At 32.9% G+C, this 19,791-nt stretch overlaps 1 protein-coding gene across 1 annotated transcript in view; it reads left to right on the top strand.

The window, feature by feature from the left end:
- The first annotated feature begins 1,051 nt into the window (after nucleotides 1–1,051).
- LOC143085125 (uncharacterized) overlaps nucleotides 1,052–19,791 on the top strand; it is a 66,895-nt gene continuing 48,155 nt past the window's right edge. Inside the window, exons 1-5 of the mRNA XM_076261307.1 lie at nucleotides 1,052–1,155; nucleotides 2,324–2,437; nucleotides 11,023–11,082; nucleotides 13,892–14,069; nucleotides 19,220–19,522. Of these exons, the coding sequence (XP_076117422.1) occupies nucleotides 2,420–2,437; nucleotides 11,023–11,082; nucleotides 13,892–14,069; nucleotides 19,220–19,522 (559 nt within the window). The 5' untranslated portion in view covers nucleotides 1,052–1,155; nucleotides 2,324–2,419. The remainder of the gene's footprint in view (nucleotides 1,156–2,323; nucleotides 2,438–11,022; nucleotides 11,083–13,891; nucleotides 14,070–19,219; nucleotides 19,523–19,791) is intronic.

The following is a 19,791-nucleotide window of genomic DNA, read 5'->3' as shown; positions in this document are numbered from 1 at the left end:
GACCTTTGGCCTTGAACGTAAAAAATGTCAGATCATTACAAGGAGGAACAATATACCAAATATGGTTAAAATCTTTTGAAGCATATTGGTTTTAGAGTGTCCACAAGGGTGATATTGCCTTGTATTACAACTACCACTGTGACCTTGACCTTTGAACTTTAAAGTCAATAGCGATTAAGATATTCTTAACGAGTAACACCATACCAAGTTTTCAGCATTTTGGTTCTAGAGTGTCCATAACAATTTTATCTACACGCAATTTACATGTAGTAGGCGAGGGGATAATCAACTAAGTTTTATAAGAATTAGACAAAAAGATCGATTTCCCGCCATGCATGGCAGACTTGTACAGAAACGATATGTTGTCGAAATTCTGTTCGTATCATAAAACGCGTGATGCCTTCGGTATATAATTTAAATGCATCGTAAGCTGTACGCGACGTCTTTTAGACATCGTATGGCCATCGCGCCATCATCGTAATCCATCGTGTAGCCTTCGTAATCCATCGTGTAGCCTTCGTGATCCATCGTGTAGGCTTCGGCTGAAATATGAAGCTTAAATACCCGTCTTTGGTTAACCTTCGTATGTCCATCTTTTGCTATCGTATATAATTTCGGCACCATCGTATAGACTTCGTTATTCATCGTACTTGCTTCGGTCACTTTTTGGTATTTTAACGAGATCGGGACCAACTTCGTACGAACTTACAATTTTCGCATTCGGGTGTCCATCGTATATAAAAATCGGGACAGTGTGACGCGGGCATTAGCACTTTAAAACGCTGTTTAATCGACCATTTTCTCTTTTTGAAAATGTCTGTACCAAGTCAGGAATATGACATGTCTTGTCCATTCGTTTTTTATGTATTTTGTCATTTGATTTTGCCATGTGATTATGGACTTTCCGATTGGATTCTCCTCTGAGTTCAGAATTTTTGTGATTTTACTTTTTATTTGGTTTTTACCTGTTTCTATATATAGCTTTACGGGGAAACCTTCTTACAAAAAAATAAAGATATTACACGAAAGGAATTATTTGACATTCGGAGTACACAGACGTTGAGCTGACATTATGAAATGATTTGTAAATATGGATTAAACAAAGATGTATGCTCCTCAAGACAGACATTTTTTTGTATGGCAATTTTAAGAAAGGTAAGTATGCCATTACCATTATCTACTTCAGTTGTAGAGTCGGTAAACTCTTAGTTTCTACGTGATCATGTTATTGTCTAGTTACACTGATATTACAGATTGTTCTAGGTCAGTCTTATTTGTGAGAATCATGTTTTTATCGAAAGATTGATATGCTGTTTCTGCTAACAAACCTCTTTGTTATTGATAATCGTATGAAAGAATTGAATTAAATGATCATACATTTGTAGCTTAAACAGGTCAATTGTTATCAGTTGAAAATATTGCGTCACTATGCAAAATATATTAAATACACATACATGTATATAACATGTATGATAAAACATGATACGAAATATCATGTGATTGTTTGATTAGTTTAAACATATAGATCATAAACTTTGATGTAATAAGTATAAAAGCTTATCACAAACGTGAATTCAAACAAGAAAACTTTTTAATGTATAAAAAAGAACCAAAAACAAATATGTTGCAAATCAACAAACGACAACCACAAAATTACAGGCTCCTGACTTGGTACAGGCTCATAAATATAGAGTGTGGCGTGGTTAAATATGCTCGTGGGATACTAACCCTCCCCTAACCTGAGACACCGGTTAAACAGAACACATTAACAAGGCCTTGCTCATCAGATGGATACCAATAGAAATAAGTCACGTTGCCAGAGGAGGACTAAAACGATAACATGAAAATTTATTGTCAAATCTTGTGTATTGGGGGTAAACGGGTAATCTAAGGGTAAATACAATGCATATCATCTGAAAGAAAAACTTTTTATGAATCGAATGGTGTATGGGACAAGAAATGTGAGACTGAATTAACAGAGAAATAAGAGTTTTAAGCGGAGAGGTGAAAAAAGTAGTTGGGTACCTTCTCGTAAATGTACGTTGATAGTGGGTCTTCCAATGGATAGAAACAAGTGCCTGTGGTAAAAACTTCCTTTCAACTTAATTTTACTTTTCATTTACTAAGTAAGTGTTATTTAGCTTTATCTATTTTGATACAGCTTTTTTTCAAAAGTCATAAGTATTATCATTATCATAATTATTTCAAACACTGGCAAATTAATTCTATATTGGCAAGGCAAACTTAGTTTTTAACCTGTTTCTATATATAGCTCTACAAGAAAAACCTAATTACAAAAATAAAAAGATATATTACACGACAGGAATTATTTGACCTTCGGAGTACACAGACGTTTAGCTGGCATTATGGAATGATTTGTAAATATGGATAAAACAAAGATGTGTCCTCCCCAAGACGTATGACAATTTTGAAAAAGGTTAGTATGCCTTTACCATTATCTACTTCAGTTGTCAACTATTAGTTTCTATGTGAACATGTTATTGTCTGGTTACAGGCTGTTCTAGGTCAGTCATTGCTTGTTTGTGAGAATCATATCGAAAGATTGATATGCTATCTTTGCTAACAACCCTCTTTGTGATCGATAATCGTGTAAAATAATTGAAGATTAAATGCTCATAAATGTGTAGCTTAAACAGGTCAATTGTTATCAATTGAAAATACGTCAATATACAAAATATATTAAATACACATTCATGTGTAACTGGAGGGGTTTTTACGTTGTGTATTTTCTGTGTCAACTTTTACATATTTCACCCCAGACCGTGTAAAGAGTAGGTATCGGAATCCTGAGTCTCTGATCCTTCATATTTGGCTTTTCAAAACTTAAATAACACTAGCAAGTTTTCATTGTTTATTAGCAAATTACATAATTCAACAAATAACAACAATTTGTAAAGATAAAAACATGAAACATGAATATGAAAAGCAAGTAAAAATTCACATAAAAGTGACATAGCTTAATCTGTCATTTTAACCTTTGTCTAGATGCATTATAATTCTAGACATAATAGGAGAAGACGTTACTAAGTTGAAAAACTTGTGTCTAATCCATTTGTCTCTTTTTGGAACAATAAAATATGTTTAAACTACCTTTCGTGTAGACAACGCCTTTCGTGTAGACAACACCTTTCGTGTACACAGTGAGCAAGGTCTGTGCAAGACCATTTAGTCAGTGAAGTCTGTGCTAGACCTTTCGTTAAGACCGTGACTGAGGTCTCTGATAGACCTTTCGTGTAGACGGTGACTTAGGTCTGTGCAAGACCAGGTTGGCAGTGAGGTCTGTACAAGACGAGTAAGCTCGTAAATAAAAGCTAAAATGAGAGGTCGTTATATCAACCAAAGAGGCTTATGAAAACAAGCCCAGGACATATATGGAAGTGTTTAACGACCTTGAATGCTAAACAACCCTCGCACGGTCGGCTCGGTGCCCGAAGACGATTGGTGAGCATTTAAATATTTTTATGCCATCGGTCAGGAACGAGGGTCGTCGTCATTTTGGAGGTCGCCATCTTGGTTTTGTGAGCTGTTTTGATTTGGTTTGTTTACTAATTTGATGTTATATTCCTCACAACGGCTGATTTCAGGGCCGGTTTGCATTGGTCAGCTTGACAGCCCGCTAACCTCGATGAAGGAGTAGTGGTAGATGAGTCTCGGACGTAGTATTATAGAAGACAGGAATCGTTATCAGGATTAACGCAGCGAGGCAGTGAAAAGAAGGTCAATCACCCAACGCCTAGGATACGGCCCTTGCACGTTAATCGACATAACACTCCCTCATTATACAATGGGTTTTTGAGTGCATGTTAACGCGGGTACGCCTACTACTGCACGTCTACTGTACGGCTTGCCTGTACAATTATTTATCTTAGCAATTATTTAACAAATACTATTCAAATATATACATTCTATAACTAAGGCCACACCAATTTAATTCCTTGTTCGACGGACCCGCCCGCACCTTTTTTTTCAAAACAGAATTTTTTTATTTTTTTTATATTCCCGCTTCCCGCATCCGGAAATGTAATCGTGTCCATTTCCCGCACCGTTTTTTTTTTGGTAAATATTTTAAAAAAGATATCAACAGTTGTTTTTAAACAGTCTAACCTGTATATAACAATTTTAAACATAAAAGCACCCCACCACACTGTGTAAATATCTGTGAGAATATTTGTTTCAGCACGAAACCTATTTATCCAGAGTGGAGTGCTCCTATATAAATTAATTTATAACAGCGGAAATACCTGTAAAGAACAAAAAATTGGTTTCTTTCCCCCTTACTTATACTCCCTATCAAAAAATGTTCGTTGTTAGAATAAAGTACAAAGAACTTCTGAAAGATTTGCTGCAGTTATATTGTATGCTGGCGAAACAAAACTATCCATAGCCGCTGCATGTTTATGCACCTATCCTGATTGATTCAGGGGCCTGTCGTTCAGCAGTTATCGTTTGTTGATGTTGTTCATTGGTATTTTTCCCGTTTGGATATATAAATTAGATCGTTGGTTTTCCTGTTCGAATTGTGTACGCTAATAATTTTGGGGTCCTTTATAGCTTGCTGTTTGGTCTGTATCAAAGCCCTGTGTAAAAGGCCGTACTTTAACCTGTGTTTGTTATTATCAGGTTGAGAACAACCCTCCCTCAGACAAGGGGTCATTTTACTGATGTAGAAAAGAAAATAGAAATACCAAGGATTTGTATAGTTCTTCTATACAAAACCTTTGAAAACTTAGAATGTTGTACTAAAAAAGAGGAGAGTTACATCATATTTTAAACAACATTTTTCTAAAAGAGGGGTCCACTTATTTTGAAAAATATTAAACTGTTAAAGTAAATGTGTTAACATGGTTAAAGTCCAGGAATATTACAAAATTCTTGGACATGTTTTGACCATTTAATACCAGATAGATATATAGTTCTTTAAGAAAATATGAGCCCTTTTGTACAAACAAATATAACTTATATTGATCCCTCATAAAACATGTAAAAGAGATATTTATAACATTAAGGGGTTGCCCCAAACTGATTATGACTTGGATGGAGAATTGTCTCATTGTCAGTCACAAATACATAGACCAGATTTAATTATTTCTTGGTGAACAGGGAAAAAATACTTCAGAAATTAAAGAAATGTAAAAAAAATTGTGATAAATCAAGTTTTAATATTGTCAAAACCTACTATTTTATGTTTACAAAAAAAAATATAATCGCTCGCCTTTACTTTTCAAGATTTGCAAATTAAATATTTTTTATTAAAATTTTCAAATTGCTCGCTCGCCCCAAATTTTTTAGTCCAAAAATCCGTAGAACAAGAAATTGAATTGGTGTGGCATAAATTATAAGTTGCAAATTCAACAAAATCTGAGAATAAATTCAATGAATTATAGCACAAAAATGTAACAAAATATGATTGAAATGTTAAACAACAATTTTTTTCAATAATTCATATTAACAATAGTAATTAAATGTTAATTTTACAACAGTCCATTTTAAAGGGAATTACTACTGTTTCGAAACATAGGATCGCCGTTGCACATGTATATAGAACATGTATGACAAAACACGATACGATATATCATGTGATTGCTTGATTGGTTTAAACATATGTTATTGTTCAGAATCTTTACAAATGGATGAGACACAAGTTTTAACACTTAGTTTTGTCTCCTCTGACAAGTACATTCACAACTTGAATAAAATAAATAAACATTAACACCGTACTGTGACCTTTACACATTGTGACATTGATGGAGAGTTGTTTCATTGACACTCATACCACATCTAATTATACACAAACATTTAAATTACATTTACCAATCAGACATTTGATTACAAACATGACAATATATGTGTAGGAGTATAAAGATAAACCATATATGTTGACTTATCTTCCTTCTACTCCATTTATCACTCGATATGTATTGAAATACGTATACATGCTATTCAGTTATTAAAACTTTCGGTTTTACGTCCTGTCGCTACATATTTTGGTATCACACAAGGGCGTGTTTTCATAGATTGGTAATGAAGTCGTTACAATAAATCCATTGTATGTGTAATTAATGATATGGAGTTTTTATTAGTTTTTGTACGATTTTGCCCCCAGCAGAGCTATAGAAAAACAGTACATTAACGAGTGTTACACAAACTCTTTTTCGACGATACACGGACTCTGTTTAGTTGTTACATGGATACTTTTTATGAATAGAATCACTCGTGCATGATCAACGAGTTCATGGGCACTTTACTTTCAATAAGATTTAATTTTTTGGTTCACCGACATACATGTATTTCCTGTCTTTTTTTTTTTTTTTTATAAAATTGCGTTAGCATCGATATTTTTTTTAACATTTCCAGTAAAACACTATTCATATCAGTACACTAAGGGATTCGCCATTTAACTTCAAAAGAAGGGGGGTTTGTTTTTCTCCTAATAAAAAAAGATATTTTGATCCCAAATTTTATGAGAAAATAAATACTATGGTCAAGCAGATAACCAATTTCTGTTCTGCATGATTCCTGCTTTTTCGAAAACCGTATATATGATAGTGCTAATTTGAAAAAAAATAAATATTGGGTGATGGCGTTGTAAAGGTAAATAGTTAATATATTCAGAAAAGAACATACCGCCACCTTTTGTATGGAGTAAAAAATGGGTTAAAAACGTATATTTTTCAATACATGGACATGATTAGTATTTTGAACAATGCTGAAAGTAAAGAAATGATGATACCGACGTTTATTTTTCAATTAAAAAAGACAGGAAAATTTAAAAATCAAATCTCATCAAAAGATAAAATCCCTATCAACTCACCAATGCACGATTGATCCTATAAATAAGTGTTCTCATGTCCAAATAAGCAGCAACTCTTGACGAAAATCATTGAACTTATGTCCTTAATCTTGGACGGTAGGTTGCGATTGGACCATATAGTAACACGTGTATCATTAATCGCGATCAACACTTGCAGAGACGAGCATGAATTAAAAAAAAGTATTTTAATATGTACAATAACAAGACAGAGTCTATTTTTTCATAATATTTTATTCACTAATGAAGTAGAAAATTCATTATTTTGATACATTTAAATTGTTTCAGAATTTATATACAAATCTATCATGGGCAGATTCAGTCATTTACAGAAAGGAGTTCCCAACCCCGGAAAAGGGGGGGGGGGGTTCTAACTAAATGTCCCCATTCAAATCCATTGATCGTCCAAAAGAGGGGGTTCATGTAATTCATGTATTTGGCAGCAAACGTGCGATTTTAACGAATTTTTTCATAAAAAAAAGGTCCCAGTCTGTTTATTTCAAAGCAATTAAGGCCCCTCTCCGCTTTCCGTTTCACCCATAAAAATCAAACGTTAGCTAATTACCACTAAAATATTTCTTAAATATATTACTTTTTTACGAAGTTGCATTTCAAAAAGTCTCAAATGTGAAAACTTACATCTTTTTCTTGAAATTGTTCTTTTTTTTATCAAATTATTAGATTCCTGATTTTTTTTCTAGAAAAAAAAACTCGGTTGTAGGGAAATGAAAATAAAAATTGTTCATGGTATAACTTACATTTACTGCTTTTAGGCCATTTAAGTTTCTAAAATGTTCAGTCTTGCAAAATGTAATACTTGATCTGACTACTCGTGCAGAAAAAATGTCCGGCAACGGTTGTTACCGGGCTGTTTTTTTGTAACTTTGTATTGTATCTAATACATACCGTACAGCGACACTGATAAATACAACAAATTTGATGTAAAGCTTATCTTAGACTTACTTATAGACTAAGATATTGATGTGTACTCCGACTCGAAGGTCCCTGATGATTCGGTTCTTACTTGCACTTTTAAGTATTGTGATTACGAAAACATCATTGAACTTCAAACAATATCTGAAAACCAATCTCAAGTGTCTTCTGGAAACAAAAAACACTTTCAAAAATATAATGTATCGAACATTCCTAGTGATATTTTTGGCAGCGAACGTTGCGTCAGAAGTCTTGAAAAGGTAGTTGACTCTTTACTAAACATCAGAAATATAGAAAACCGAATCAGTACTATATACAATACCTTAGTCAATGTTCTTCATAAGGAAATGGATGATTAAACGGACTATAAAGACTTTACTCAAAACAGAAGCACACGTAAGCGAAGTAAGACGAGGCCGTATTGGAACGATAACTTACGTAATCAGCTGGCTGATGTGAATAAAGCCGAAAAGGTTTTTATGAAATTTAAAGGAAACCGACGTGAGAAATCGGAACTGAGAAACATATTAAAATAAAGAGAAGACAATTTGACAAAAGTTTACGACAAGAATAACGCAAATACAAAATACAAAGACTAAACAACATAAAATCATTCAACAGCGGAAATCAAAAAGAATTCTGGCGATCGAGAAGTTAACAAACTAGGTCCTGGAAAAACGCGCACTAATATTGACTGCGTAAATATGCTTGATGAGTCCGTGTCTCATAATCCCACAGACATCCTGCAGAGGTGGAAAGAATAGTACTCTAATCTGTTCTCTAGCGAAGTTGCAAATGTAGAAGATGACACCACGGGCATTACGGAAGTTAATGAGTCGATCTCATTCCGAAAACTTAAAAGGGCATTACTTAATTTGAAAAACGGGAAGGCAACTAGTATAGATAATTTGCCTAACGAGTTCCTAATGCCTGGTGCTAAAGTATCATCTGTGCATTACTTAAAAAAGGAAAAGACTATCGTGATCCATTAAGTTACAGATGTATAAGTCTGATGTCAACCGTTGCAAAGGTCTTCCGTCAAATTCTTAACGGTAGATTGATGAAGTATCTGGAAAACAACAAACTATTAAGCGAGGAACAAAATGGATTCCGACGTCTTAGATCTTGACTTGACCACCACATTTATTATGTATGTACTATACTGAGAAACCGAAAATAAACTAACCTCGACACATATCTTTGTTTTGTTGACTTTAGCAAGGCATTCGATTCAGTAAACTACACAATCTTATCAAACAAACTGTTAGGTGCGGGTATTCACGGTAACATGTTCCAATTTATAAAATGTCTTTATTCAAACTTGAAAACAGCAATATGACTTTCGCCAATGATGTTTACAGACTGGTTTTCAGTAGATTCCGGTGTACGCCAAGGACACAACCTCGCACCTACATTGTTTGCGTTATTCATTGACGATCTGGTGCCACTTATTAAAGGTCTTTCGCAAGGAGTATTTGTTGGAAACGACATGATTAGTTGTTTATTTTACGCGGATGACGTCGTTTTCATTTCGGAGTCAAGTGAAGGCTTACAGTCTCAACTCAACGTTGTACATGACTGGACAACGAAAAATCTTCTTAATGTGAACATAGAAAAAAACAAAGCTATGCATGTTCGTAAGGCATCTTCCAGTAGATCAGATGTTTTGTTCAGACTCGGATACAAGGAATTAGATTACGTAGAAAAGTACCGTTATTTAGGCCTAACACTGTCCGAAAACATCGACTAAAGGGTGTCTGTTAATGAACTGTCAGCGGCAGCTAGCAGATCATTAGGATCGGTAACATCCAAATTCTTGCATATGGGAAATATGGACTTCGAAATATACACAAATATATATAACAACACAGTTATCCCGGTTATGGATTATGCGTCTGGAATATGGGGTATCAAGCGCTATGACTCACTTGAGAGACTACAATACAAAGCTATAAGGACATTCCTTGGCATTAGCAAATGTGCTCAGATTCCTGCTGTCGTAGGGGATATGGGTTGGCTACCTGTATATATTCATACGCAGTGTAATGCGATACGCCTATGGTGTTGCCTCATGAAAATGCCAGACAATAGACATTGTCGTAATGTGTTCTGTTGGGACATTGAAACCTCTACACGCTACAAAATACCTGGTTTAACAATATCAAGACAATTTTAAATACTTGTAATCTTATGCATTTGATCAACTACAGTGGCGAGAATATTTCTACAAACTACGTTTTAGAAACTGTCAAAATGAAATGTGTAGATGACTTCAAAGACAGATGGAGTAATGAAGTGCGAACAATGCCAAAACTGAGAACGTATAAAACTTTTAAGTCCGAATTCTCAACGGAACCATATGTAAAAAGACATTTATCAAGGGTGCAACGTTCAGCACTTGCAAGGATTCGTTCTGGAACTTTTCAACTAGAAATTGAACAAGGTCGTTACAGAAACATTCCACCTAATCTACGCATATGTAAATAGTGTAATTCAGGTTCGATTGAAGATGAAACACATATCCTCATCTATTGTGACCGTTATACTGATGCACTTTAAATGTTATAATTTTGACCTCATTTTCTTATATCTGTAATATTTAAAGTTAATACATAATAGTGCATCATAAGCCTATTTGGCTGGCTGAATCATTATGTCAATACTCAATTATAAGTTTATCATTCCAAGTCTCTGCGATTCGGAAAGTGTTTTATCAAAAAAGGTTTCTTTTAATATTTGCGTAAGCTCATCCTGAATCAAGAACCAATATTCCTGATAAAATTATGCAGTTATGCCATCTTCCCCTTGTGATTTATCCCTTTTCATTAATTTAATTGCTTTAAAATTTCAGCTTTTGTAATTTCACTATTGCATAAATAAAGGTAACAGTAGTATACCGCTGTTCAAACTCATAAACCCATGGACAAAAAACAAAATCGGGGTAACAAACTGAGGGAAACGCATAAATATAAGAGGAGAACAACGACACAACACTACAATGTAACACACACAGAAACGGACCAAGCATCAGACAAAATCCGACGAGAATAACAAATATAACATCATAAACGTTTTTCTGTTTCAGATAGAGTTTTATTTACATTATCTAGTAGTTTTCCCCAGCCTTTCTATTACAACCCCCCGAGGTAAAAAGTTTCTCATTCATTGATACAATTTTTGTATGTGCCATTTTCGACTTTTATTTTTTACCATAGTTTTTCTTTTCCTCGTTTTTAATATTTCATCTGTTTGCCTTTCAGAATACAAATATGATCAATAAACACAAAGCGTCCTGCTTTCAATCGTTCCATCTTATCTTAGTAAGTATAATTTTTACGATTGAGGTTTTGATGAAAAGAGCTTCAAATCATTCAATATTTTATCAAAACCTCATAGCTTTGAAACTAGCCGAATGTGACTTGATGAAAGTATTCGGTATGATTTTTTTTAAGCCATTGAGAATATTTGAACAGACTTTATTTCGGGATTTAATATGTGGTACGAGAAGGACCTTGATTGATTTTGGATAAGTTTGTTAGAGATCAAGGTCACTCTATTCACTTGATAGGCTAACATAACACAACATGTCGGCTTCTAGGTATTTTCCGTAAAAAGTAAAATCACAAAAATACTGAACTCCGAAGAAAATTCAAACTGAACATTTCTAACCAAATGGCCAGCTCAAAAGCTTAAATTGAATTGACAATAATCATAGTCATATTCCTGATTAGATACAACACGCTAATTTTGCCTTCAAACTTCTTATCAGACGCTTCCATCAATAAAGTTAGGAGGCCAAATAAAATACAATGGTGAACAGCATTGATGATCCAAAATATCTAATGGTTTTAACAAACGTATCTTATAGAGTAATGTATTCCTAGGATAGAAAATATTTCAAGGAACTCAAATCTTGGTAAACAGATAAAATATTACCATATCAATGATATTTATGTCAACACATGTACAGTTAAACAACAAGCCAACTTCGAACCAAACTTTTTTTCCATAATGTCCTATTCGGAACTAGAAAGATTTCTTTATCTTGTCTGTAGATTCAAAAATGTAACTCCGAGTAGTATGTTGTGTTGTAAATGTTGTTCGTTGAATGTTATCTTTTTTCCATATTTGCATTTTTTACTAAACATGATTTGATATTGACTTATCTTTCTTCAAATTATTCATATATATTGTAGGATCAATTCGTTAGAGGCCAATACCAAATCAGCTGTTAAAAGATTTTTTTTATAAATTATTCCGTACCAGCATGGTGTTGCTGTTTTAATCATATAAGTCTGTATATGACAAACAAATTTATTTTATCTTTATATGGTCAAATCTATGATAAGCAATTCATTGATTGTTATTGTGACGCAACTTTCGTTTGATATGTCATCTTTTAAACAATACGTCAGAACTGCGATAAATCAGTATGTGTGCATAATTTTACAGTATTTTAGGATCTTTTAATCACGATTTAGATAAAATATACCATTATTGCAAGGTAATACTACTTTCTATGGATTTAAGTAACAAACTTAGTTCATGTTCGAGTTCTGTCGAGTTTTATACAGAAGCAAACTCTCATTGGTATTAAGGCTTCCGGTCAAGGTGTCAATAGCTAATAATAGATTGAATGGTAGACCTTTGTTTGCTTTCACCATGACGTTGCATCTTCCATCGGATATGTTCATTATATCGTAACTACAATACACGAGTGGAATTCCCACGATTTTGACCGAATTATACTTTTTACTGGATTTGTAATAACATAAGCAACACGACGTTGCCACATGTGGAGCAGAATCTGCTTATCCTTCCGGAGCAACTGAGACCCTCAGTTTTTGGTGGGGTTCATGTTTCTTAGTCTTTGGTTTTCTGTGTTTTGTCTTCTGCATTATTGTTTGTCTGTCCTTGTTTTTAGCCAAGGCGTTGTCAGTTTGTTTTCAATCTATGAGTTTGACTGTCCCTCTTTGTATGCAAGGTGATGTAAATGATAACATAAGTCAGTTAAAAGTGAAAAGTTTTGTGTAATGTGTCCAAATTATAAATTTTGTCAGAATTCGTTTCAATTAGAACTCAAAGGCAAATTCAAAAAGAAAAACTGACAAGAAAATTGTTTTGAAGGAGTGGAGAATCTTCTTTCTCCAAAGTGAAATATCACTGCATTGTTATTAACATCAACATTTCAATGTAAACAAAATACAACACGATCACGCTAGCATTGCTTATTATGACCAGGATCAACAAATACTGTACTCCCCGAGGGAATATCTTGCCTAAGCTGTATTTTACATAATCTATGTATAACTATAACGAATTTTTGGTCCTCAATGCTTTTTAACTTTCCACTTATTTTACATGTTCAGCTTTTTTTTAATCGAGCGTCACTGATGAGTTGTTTTGAAGACAAAACACGCGTCTGGCACAAATAAAAATTTTCCATCCTGGTATCTATGATGAGTTTGTTCACTAGACACAGAAACTTTTTATTATTATAATTATTATCAGTATTAGACATAGAGATAACAAAACAATTACAGAACCATTCATTAACCATTCACCTTATATCACGAATTGATAGATAAAATGATATTCAGGAAATTATCAAAGCCATTATGTCTGTTAAATCTTGAAGTGAAATGTCAGAAAATACTAGTCTAAAATAATACAAAATAGATGAAATAAATAAAATAAATAAAATAAATAAAATAAATAAAATAAATAAAATAAATAAAATAAATAAAATAAATATGGGAAATCGAATTAAACAATTTATGAACAATTTCAGCGTGAAATTATAAGAAGACTATTATCCTATATCATATTCATTTATTTCATAATTATTGAAAATCATAAAATATATCAAAGTCAAAATCCACATTAAGCATTTTTAAAGTTTAAAATTGTGTCTTGAAAGTTTATACGAAATGAAAAAACATATTTTAGCATCTGCATTTAAAATGAAATGATTACATGATGTGTTTTCGTATAAATTAAAAAAAAAAAAGAATTTTAAGATAAAATATGAACAAAAGCTTTGAGGCAAACATATGTGTAACTAATTCTTTTCAATTAGTAAATTGTTTATCAATGAAATATATGAATGTGAATGTATTTTCTTTTTAGATTTTTATTATAACACCAGTTGCAAGTTACCCTAAGTTTCAGTGTCCAACCCGTACCGAATGGAAGTTCAGAGCTGCTGGAAAGTGCAACATTTCAGGGGGTTATTATTGTTTATTTGACGAGAATATTGACAGCTATACAGAATTATGTGACAAAAAATCATATAACTGGCAATCAGGTTTGTATGTTATGGCATATATATAAGATACATTTGTAATAAGGAAAACAACTGTCAATTTCAAAGATAAAATAAATTGCGTTAGTATGAACAATTGTCAGATGCAGATAGCATATTGTATCAAAGAAACGTTAAAAGATCAAATGGCGGCGCGATACCACCCCACACGTACATGTTATTACTACTATGTTGGTCGAATGAAACAAGTCGAATTTCATTCATCTGTTATTTCGTTTGACATATTCCTATTGAAAATGCTGTATTCAAGTTTCTATTGCTTCATTTTCTTTTTAAACTTTTTAATTTTGCTTATAAATTTGTGAACGAGAAAGTAGGAGGCATTGAAAAATATACAAGAGAAATATGATGGTACTTTCTTTTCATACACGAAAGAAAAATGTTACGCTATGACACCTACATGTAAACATCCAAAAAGGAAACAGAAAATTTCTTGTTTTGTGGTAGGTATTCAGTTGAATCATTGGAAATAATAATAATAATATCTTAAATTGAGACACACATGATTATTTGTTGCTGGATGAAAGGCAATCAACAATACATAATAAAAAATAAACATATTGATATTTTCAGACTTAAATTGTCAGAATACCTGAACGATGTGAATTGTTAGATTGATACATATAAAATTATTGGAGTTTTCAATTGAAGGGGTAAAAGATGGCTTGAACATAACTTCTACATTTTCCTTTACATACAATTTTATTCAAAGTGTTTGAAATTGTTAAAATATCAAATATGGAATATGTTCATGTTTTGATTGACATTATTTCAAATGTTTTTTGAACTTTTATGCAGTAATCAAACAACTCAACTAGCAAAGTACGTCTAGTAATACACTTGAATCTGTTTTTCATGCACGTTTTGTTATACTATATACACATTTACGGTCCGTGTAACACTTATCAATTCAAAGTTTTAAAAAGTTTTGAAATTTTAGATTTTTGGAATTTTGATCAAAGTTTTAAAATATCAAAATTTCAAATTGTGTTAAAGTTTTGAAATTTTGAAATTTTAACCAAATTAGTAAAATATCAAAATTCCAAATATCGTTTATAAATTTGATATTTTAGAAACTTGAGCAAACTTTTAAAATACTAAACCTAATGTGCAATTTTGATTATTTGACTTTTTGAAAGTTTGATATTTTAAATGTTTGCTTAAAATATAAAAAATATAAAGGGGCGACAAGAGGGGTACCTGTAATCACTGATGTAAACACGGCTTTGATAAGAACTATTCTTAGTTATAAATAAATAGCATGAAATATATCAAATCATTCTTAATAACAAAATAAATAATGAAAAGAAGAAGTCGGTTTTTTTTATGAAACATATTAGACATCACATGGGATAACAGTATCCTGAAATTTTAAGGTTGTGCATCTATCCAAAAAAATTATAATTAAACCTATTTAAACCGGAATCAACTACGTTGATTTAAATCTGTTATATAAGGTTAGCGTTTGAGATAAATAATTCAAAGCTATTTTGTGTTCCCAGTGCCCAACATTTAGAAGTATCAGTGAAAAATGACCAACTCGCAGTAAACCATATAGTATTATTCGCCTTTTTGACGTTCCTGATGAAGGTAGATCCAGAAAAAGCGCCTCGGTGGGCTGGCATACAACTTAAAACGTTTTCCTTTCTTGTTTATCGATTGCATGATGATAATATATTGCCTTTTATGATGTATTTCAGTTCCAAGAAATGATACGGAAGGAATACTTAAATATAACGTCGCAATAAAAGTTGTGCTAGGCGTATTTCAGCTGGCCCCTAGACAAAAAAGTGTACTGGTTCAGCGATTATAGACGTAATACTAAACTCCGAAACATAACAATGAACTAAAATCAAAATCATACAAGACATAGAAGGACAGAGGCTCCTGGATTGGGACAGGCGCACAAATGCGGCGGGGTTTAACATGTTTCGTGAGATCACAACCCTCCCCTATACCTCTAGCCAATAAAAAATGAAAAACACACAGTAATACGAACAGTAAAACGCACTTCAATAGGAAATACAAGTCCTATGTCAGAATAGGAAACAAACTAAGAAAGTAATTAACATGCATGACAGTGATAATAAAATAACAAAGGACTACTATATACATAAGGCTAGCAGTTACTGTCATACGCCAGCTCCAGACCTCAATTAAACTAATTGAAAGGTTTTATATGTCCTCATTATGCACACTCTCTCCCTGTTGCATTTATTGCTAATTTGTTCCAGAACATTCATGAAATATTTGTCACTGGCAACAACAAAAAATCGATAATTTAAAATAGGTTGTTTACATACAAATTACGAAGAAACGTAAGATTCAACTTCCGAGGACAAAGTTGCCCTTATAGATGGATTTAAATATGTTTTAACTTCACTTTGGTCAAACACCTCTTTAATTGTTTCGTTCTTATTTTGCTTGAATTTCAAATTTCAGTTTCAGCGTTCCGTATGTGAATTCTTTACTTCAAATTCTGCGTTTAACATTGTACTGGTTTTTCGAGAGTGACATTGGTGTACGGCCAAAAATGGAAAAAATCCATCATGCAGCTGACAGTGTGGCTTCTCTTTGCACGCCCCATTCTGACTGGGTGTACATGTGAACTTTTAGTTTGCTAAAAGTCGATTGTCGTACGATAACTTCAAATATAAATACCCAAATAACAAAATGCAAATACGGGACAGTAATATCCTTTAATACAAAAAAATCTATTCCTTTTGTTTACTATAATAAAACAGTGGTTGATTTAGAACCTATAATGGAGCTACGTGTATGATAACCAGTCCAAACGTTGTCTTTAAGGTAGCAACCATGTAACTTTAAAAGTAGGGTGAGGTTGTTTCGTCGAAGCGCTAACAATTTTATTAAGTTTTTCATCGCCATTAATCAACTTGTCTGGTTCAAAATTTAACACTAAAAGGCATGGATAATTTTTCTTTTGTCCTCTTCTGGCACAGAATATTATATCATCAAATTAGGGATCAGAATATTTAATGTACTATTATCGAAGCCCCTAGTGGTAGTATCAAGTAAACAACAGGGACTATCTAAATATTGGTTCCCCAGACGATTACCATTTATCGCTGATAAAAACTTTTGAACACAATTTTCAACTTTCAAAATGCCGACACCTACAACTGGATAGATGGGTGCTTAATGTAGTACAGCGGCAACTATTACATAAACATGAATGCAAGTTGGGTGCTTAATGTAGTACAGCGGTAATTATTACATAAATATGAATGCTCGTGAAAATAATGTTTATGGTTTACGTTTATATATGATATGAAAGGTTTCAACTTTTACAAAACCAGAGCTATAGTTTTTACGTTGGATTTAAAAGTTTACTTTATTTGGCCTTTTCAATTTTATTTGACTTTATTTGCCTTTTTAACTTAATTTGGTTCGAGTGTCAATGATAAGTCTTTTGTAAACGAAACGCGCGTCTGGCGCAAAAACCGGAAAAATTATATATTCCGGTATTCATCTATGATGAGTTTTTGTAGATACCTTGTAACAGTATCTTGGCTCCAATTTGCTGTTATTGGATTGCCGTCTTAATTTCAGCGTAAAAAAGATTATATTTAAAACCTCCCATACTGTGGACTAGCACAACCTTAAACCATGCATTCAGTATCATGAAGCGCTTTTCTTGATCGACCTCCTTACGGAACGCTTAAAGCTGAATATTTAGGGCAAACAACTTACAAAGAACAGATAAAAACGTTTAAGGTGATCTTTCATTCTGTACATGAAATGATATATTCTTTAGCCAACATGATTGCAGAAAGTAAGAAGTCGTAAAGCAAAACAGAAAAAAAAAATGAAATCAAAAGAGATAATACATCGTGTATTGGGCCTTTTTATGGCTTAGAGTTTAGTAGAAAATGTATATACATGCTCAACATAACCATACTATTTGACCTACTGCGAGTTGTTCAGTTTTTACTGTTACTCCTGTTTCTCCTAAAATATGGGTGCTAGAAAAACCAGCAGGTAAAATGGTCAATATCAGAGCCGTACGTCTGGTTTTTAAATGAATTATCTTCTTTTCGGAAATATTAATTTTGTCATCCAATTTTTCACCGCTTTCAACTGTCCGTTTTATTTCATACATAAACTTTTAAGTATCAGTATGTTTTTAGAATGAAATTCAAAACAGTGTGGCTGTGGCCATTGATTGACACATTAAATTCATCCATTGACTGGGACAATTTAGGTGAACGTTTGTATGTAACGACAACTGCGCATTATGTACTTTTTAAAGACACTTAAACTATGGGGTCACCAAAGGTTCTCAACACCTTAATAAAGTAATTCGAAAAATCAATCAGAAATAACACGATATTTTGATTTATATCAATTATATAAATCAAAACATAAAGGTTATTCCTGATTAACTTTTCGAATTATTTTATGATTAAAGGCGTTAAGAAACCTTTGGTGACCCCACAGTTTAAATGTCTTTCGTAGGTACGTCGTGAACAGTGGTCGTTACAGACAAACGTTCACGTAAATTGTCCCAGTCAATGGATGAATTTAATGTGTCAATCAATGGCCACAGCCACACTGTTTTGAATTTCATTCTAATTCATATTGTTTCGTTTCGTTCCGCTTTTATTTCGTTTCGCTTTTTCAGGTATCCCTCTTATTGCCCCTTTTCTATTTTGATATTTTAAGCAAACATTTAAAAAATCAAACTTTCAAAAAGTGAAATAATCAAAATTGCGCGTTAGGTTTAGTATTTTAAAAGTTTGGTCAAATTTCTAAACTATCAAATTTATAAACGATATTTAGAATTTTGATGTTTTACTAATTTGGTTAAAATTTCAAAATTTCAAAACTTTAACACAATTTGAAATTTTGATATTTTAAAACTTTGATCAAAATTCCAAAAATCTAAAATTTCAAAACTTTTTAAAACTTTGAATTGATAAGTGTTACACGGACCATTTACTATTTAACATATTCATTTCGCATTGAACATTAAGAGTGCTATTTATGCAGTTTAGAAATAAACTGTTGGTTTAATTTTAAAAATTGTGACTTGAATGGAGAGTTGTCTCATTGGCTCTCATACCATATCTTTAACACCCCTGTAATCCATCTGCGTTTATTTATAACAGGGCATAAACTGGTTTTGGTTGGTCATCATCATCACAGGAAGTGTGAAGGTACCAAATATCAGCCATTTTCATTTTCAACCAATGGAATGTCATCTTGTATCTTTAAAAAGACATATTGTAATGAAAAGGGGCAAGTTAACCATGATGATGGTACAGTTAAGTCCGACAGACAGTGTCGCTGTGATTACAACAGAAACTACGACTTCATCACCAAACCAGCGCACAGTTGTTACTGCAGAGCGTCACTGGAAGACTGTTCATGTTACAAGAAACCATGTCCAGTTGGTTATAGCATGACGCCTGGTAATGTTTTTGTCTGTTGTATTTGTTTTTACCTGAATGGAAATGGAGAATGTGTCAAAGAGATAATAACCCGACCATAGAGCAAGCAACAACCGAAGGCCTTCAATGAATCTTCAATGCAGCGAGAAAGTCCAACACTCGGAGGCGTCCTTCAGCTGGCCCCTATACTAATATGTATATCAGTTCAATGATTATTGACGTCATAATAAACTCCAAATTATACACTAAAATTGAAAATCATACAAGATTAACAAAGGCCAGAGGCTCCT

Source organism: Mytilus galloprovincialis, chromosome 8 (assembly GCF_965363235.1).
Source record: "Mytilus galloprovincialis chromosome 8, xbMytGall1.hap1.1, whole genome shotgun sequence".
In the NCBI taxonomy this organism is placed as follows: Eukaryota; Metazoa; Mollusca; class Bivalvia; order Mytilida; family Mytilidae; genus Mytilus; species Mytilus galloprovincialis.
Note: the sequence above shows the minus strand (reverse complement) of the source record. Positions and strands in the feature narration are given on the sequence as shown.